The sequence below is a fragment of the Coregonus clupeaformis genome, chromosome 27 (genome assembly GCF_020615455.1).
Source record: "Coregonus clupeaformis isolate EN_2021a chromosome 27, ASM2061545v1, whole genome shotgun sequence".
Taxonomy (NCBI): Eukaryota; Metazoa; Chordata; class Actinopteri; order Salmoniformes; family Salmonidae; genus Coregonus; species Coregonus clupeaformis.
Window position 1 is genome coordinate 51,210,169 of NC_059218.1, and position 4,745 is coordinate 51,214,913.

Here is a 4,745-nt window from a genome sequence, read left to right on the forward strand (position 1 = left end):
TGACAACAGCACAATCTGGGTTTGTGTCACAAATGGCACCCTATTCCCTATGGTCCCTGGTCAAATGTAGTGCACTATATAGAGAATAGGGTGCCATTTGGGATGCATTCAGAGACATCGTGACAACTGCTCAATATGGGACTCCTACATGACATGACATGACATAACTGAATAATCAAGGGTCGGTCATACAGTCTGAACAGAGAAAAGGCCTTTTGACATAACTTGGCATTTTGATATGTTATAGCGATTTGAGACAAAATCATTAAATATTAATTCATTATTAATCAATTGATTATTCATTAACTATCATTAATCTCAACTGGCTAATCAGACGAGTGATTGGGGGCTGCTTGGTTAGTTAGCAACACAAACACATAAGGTTCTTATATTTGTGTCATAACAGAAACAGGGAAGGCAACCCCAGTGCCTCGCCCGTCTTTTCAGCTCCACACACACGCGCGCGCGCACACGCACACAAACACACACACACACACACACACACACACAACTATATGCTCTGAGTGTGTGTGCCACGTCAAGGAATACAGCAGTCTTCAGTGGTAAATATACCATATCTTTACAGCTGGGAAAATTAACCCGACATAACGCTTTATTTCAACATATTGCTATTTAGCCTACTGCAGTACAATGACTTGTGATAGTTACCATTAGCTAGTAAAAGACTCAAGAGGTAATCTAACTGTTTATTTTTATTATGTTTTTGCTTGTCATGTTTTTATGTATATCCATTACATGATATTCTCAATATGATCTCCTGAATAAATAAAGGATAAATCAATAAAACGCATAAAATAAGGTGTGTTCGGAGCCCACGTCACAGTGTAGCGGGTGTAGAAACAGATGGAGACCCCGACGGGTGGTGGGTGGATCACCAGACTCCATGGTAACGACCCCAATGGCACCCTATTCCCTGTTGACCAGAGCTAGTTTGGCCTTGGTCAAACGTAGTGCACTGTATAATGAATAGGGTGCCATTTGGGAGACACACTGAATTGTACTGACCAAAAGAACACAGGCTTTCTGAGTTTTCCCAACCACACTCAAATAAGTCCCCAGCTTTCGCCAGCTACTTACCGAACGGCGTTTCTTCCGTCACCATCGGAGCCATGTTCCCGGTTGCGCCTGTGTTCTGTCCAAGGTGCTGAAACCGATCCCTCTTCGGTTTATTCCAGCACTCGCGCTCTATAAACCTACCCTGTCCTCTAGGTATATCTCCTTGACAGCGAATAGCGACAGATTTTTTGATGATGTGACTCCTTTAATTATTTAATCTGTTTGTTTCGGTTTAATAATTCAAATGCAGCTGTTCTTTTCAGAGAGGCAACGGTTGGTAGGCTATTGTCTGTTCTCTTCCCAGCGCGAGTCTCACCCTGCTCGTGTTGTTACACTTTGCGCTATGAGCTTCTCTGAGGATGAACCACCCCTCTCCCTCTCTCTTGCTCCCTCCTCTCCCAAGCACGCCACCCTCCTGCTGAGTGCACAGCCGCTGACGCAGTTGTGACGGAGGCTGCTGAAATCACTGCCTCGGTGAAACAGCATAACAAGCTCGTCAATTTCCATGACTGGCTTACTGACTGACTGACTGGCTGACTGACTGACTGACTGACTGGCTGACTGACTGACTGACCGGCCGGCAAAATGCCTAGCCATGAAAGGAGCATCCCGACCTCATACCTGTGTGTGTGTGTGTGTGTGTGTGCGTGCGTGTACGTGTGTGCGCGCGCGTGTCCAGTCCAGACATCTCCTGTCATACAACAGGTACACCAACTCCCTCGCTTATACACTACATGACCAAAAGTATGTGGACACCTGCTCGTAGAACATCTCATTCCAAAATAATGTGCATTAGTATGGAGTTGGTCCCCTGTTTGCTGCTACAACAGGCTTTCCACTAGGTGTTGTAACATTGCTGCAGGGACTTGCTACCATTCAGCCACAAAAGCACTGGTGAGGTCGGGCACTGATGTTGGGCGATTAGGCCTGGCTCGCAGTCTGCGTTTCAATTCATCCCAAAGGTGTTCGAAGCAGTTGAGGTCAGAGCTCTGTGCAGGCCAGTCAAGTTCTTCCACACTGACCTCGACAAACCATTTCTGTATGGACCTCGCTTTGTGCACGAAGGCATTGTCATGCTGAAATAGGAAAGGGCCTTTCCCAAACTGTTGCCACAAAGTTGGAAGCACAGAACCATCTAGAATGTAATTGTATGATGTAGCGTTAAGATTTCCATTCACTTGAACTAAGGGGCCTAGCACGAACTATGAAAAACAGCCCCAGACCATTATTCCTCCTCCACCAAACTTAACAGTTAGCACTATGTATTCGGGCAGGTAGCGTTCTCCTGGCATCCGTCAAACCCAGATTCATCACTCCAGATAACGTGTTTCCACTGCTCCAGAGTCCAATGGCGGCGAGCTTTACACGATTCCAGCCGACGTTTGGCATTGCGCATGGTGATCTTAGGCTTGTGTGCGGCTGCTCTGCCATGGAAACCCATTTCATGAAGCTCCCAATGAACAGTTCTTGTGCTGACTTTGTTTCCAGAGGCTGTTTGGAACTCGGTAGCTACGTGCTTCAGCACTCACCGGTCCCGTTCTGTGAGCTTGTGTGGCCTACCACGTCGTGGCTGGGCCGTTGTTGCTCCTAGACGTTTACACTTCACAATAGCAGCACTTACAGTTGACCGGGGCAGCTCTAGCAGGGCAGAAATTTGACAAACTGACTTGTTGACGGTGCCACGTTGAAAGTCACTGAGCTCTTCAGTAAAGGCCATTCTACTGCCAATGTTTGTCTATGGAGATTGCATGGCGGTGAGCTTGATTTTATACACCTGTCAGCAACGGGTGTGGCTGAAATAGGCTAATCCATTAATTTGAAGGGGTGTCCACATACTTTTGTTTATATATTGTATATACCATTCCACCAGACATGGTTGCTTCCCAAATACAAACATACACATAAAAACAACAACTTACAGACGCACACAAACAAAGACTACATCTGATCTGCCCAGACCCGCGTGCTCACACCTCCATCCCTACTGCCTGCATTGTTGTTTGCCACATGGCCTTAAATTGTACCAATTTGTTTTTCTCGGTTGTCCATGCTATTTCAATATTTCAATAATAAATCATTTGATTTTTCCATTGTTAATGATGGCGGATTGATTGATTTCCACGTTTTAAAATGCTTTTTCTCTTCAAATCGAATCGAATCAAATTTTATTTATCAAACGCGCCGAATACAAAAGGTGTAGACCTTACCGTGAAATGCTTACTTACAAGCCCTTAACCAACAATGCAGTTTTAAGAAAATAGAGTTATGAAAATATTTACTAAATAAACTAAAAGTTAAAAAATATATTTTAAAAATATATTTACACAATAAAATAACAATAATGAGGCTATATACAGGGGGTACCGGTACCGAGTCAATGTGCAGGGGTACAGGTTAGTAGAGGTAATTTGTACATGTAGGTAGGGGTAAAGTGACTATGCATAGATAATAAACAGCGAGTAGCAGCAGTGTAAAAACAAAGAGGGGGGGTGTCAATGCAAATAGTCCGGGTGTCCATATGATTAATTTTTCAGCATTCTTATGGCTTGGGGGTTCAAGATGAGTGATGAGAAGAGAATCGTCCAGCCCATTGGGTATCTCACGCGCCCATATGCCATGTCTTGAAATATGCAGACAGACAGATTCAAAGTAATTCTGACAGCCAATGTACAGCTCCACCCATAACCTTTGGACTTTTTAGCATTCCCAGAAAGCTTGGATTATTAATTAATTGTTAGTTTTACACTTAAGACATGACTCTGCCATTGTGCCAGTAACCGAAAGGTTGCTGGTTCTAATCCCCGAGCCGACTAGGTGAAAAAAATCTGTCGATGTGCCCTTAAGCAAGGCACTTAACCCTAATTGCTCCTGTAAGTCGCTCTGGATAAGAGCGTCTGCTAAATGACTAAAATGTAAAATGTAATGTAAAATGTACCGTAGAATTTGTGAATTTTGTCTCTTGTATAATACATTCTATACGTTAGTTTATATTGGATTAAGTGTACATTTTCGTTAACTGTAATTTCGTTAGTTATGCTCCAACATTCCCTCCATTTTATGGCAACATCAGTTCTTTTTCAGTTTTGGTTCCAATAGTTTATATTTTTTTCTAAAAGATTGTCAGTTGGATATGCTCTCCGCAACTTCTTCTATATCTTACCTATCATATGAACATCATTTTCTTATTCAAATAGGATTCCCTCAAGGTTGCTCTGATGTCCAACAGATTTCAAATCAAAATGTGTTGATATGTAACTTTCAAGTTGCATGTATTTGAAAATATCTACATTGATCGGTCCAAAATGTCTTTTTAATTCTGTCATGGAAATGAATGTGTTTACTGTTACCAAGTCATTTACGGTTTCTATACCTTTAGGTTTCCATGTGGAATTCTGAAAAAATATCCAAGGATTGTTCCATAGAGTTGTGCTCTAGGGAGTGATATTGATTCTTGTAAAATACGTTTAATTTTCTTCTATATTGTTATAGCATTCTTTACTATGAAGATGTTAATGTTCTTAGCTTTATCCTTTGACAATAGACACATACAACTATTCTGGGGTTGAGCATGTGCATCTTCAATATGTACCCATTGTTCCTCTTTAGTGCATTTAACTACAGTGGGGAGAACAAGTATTTGATACACTGCCGATTTTGCAGGTTTTCCT

At 42.4% G+C, this 4,745-nt stretch overlaps 1 protein-coding gene across 1 annotated transcript in view; it reads right to left on the reverse strand.

The window, feature by feature from the left end:
- The window catches only part of LOC121554461 (synaptotagmin-4), a 7,726-nt gene extending 6,248 nt beyond the window's left edge, over positions 1–1,478 (reverse strand). The window contains exon 1 of the mRNA XM_041868058.2: positions 1,099–1,478. Coding sequence (XP_041723992.2) covers positions 1,099–1,132 — 34 coding nt within the window. The 5' untranslated portion in view covers positions 1,133–1,478. The remainder of the gene's footprint in view (positions 1–1,098) is intronic.
- Between the last annotated feature and the right edge of the window lie 3,267 nt (positions 1,479–4,745).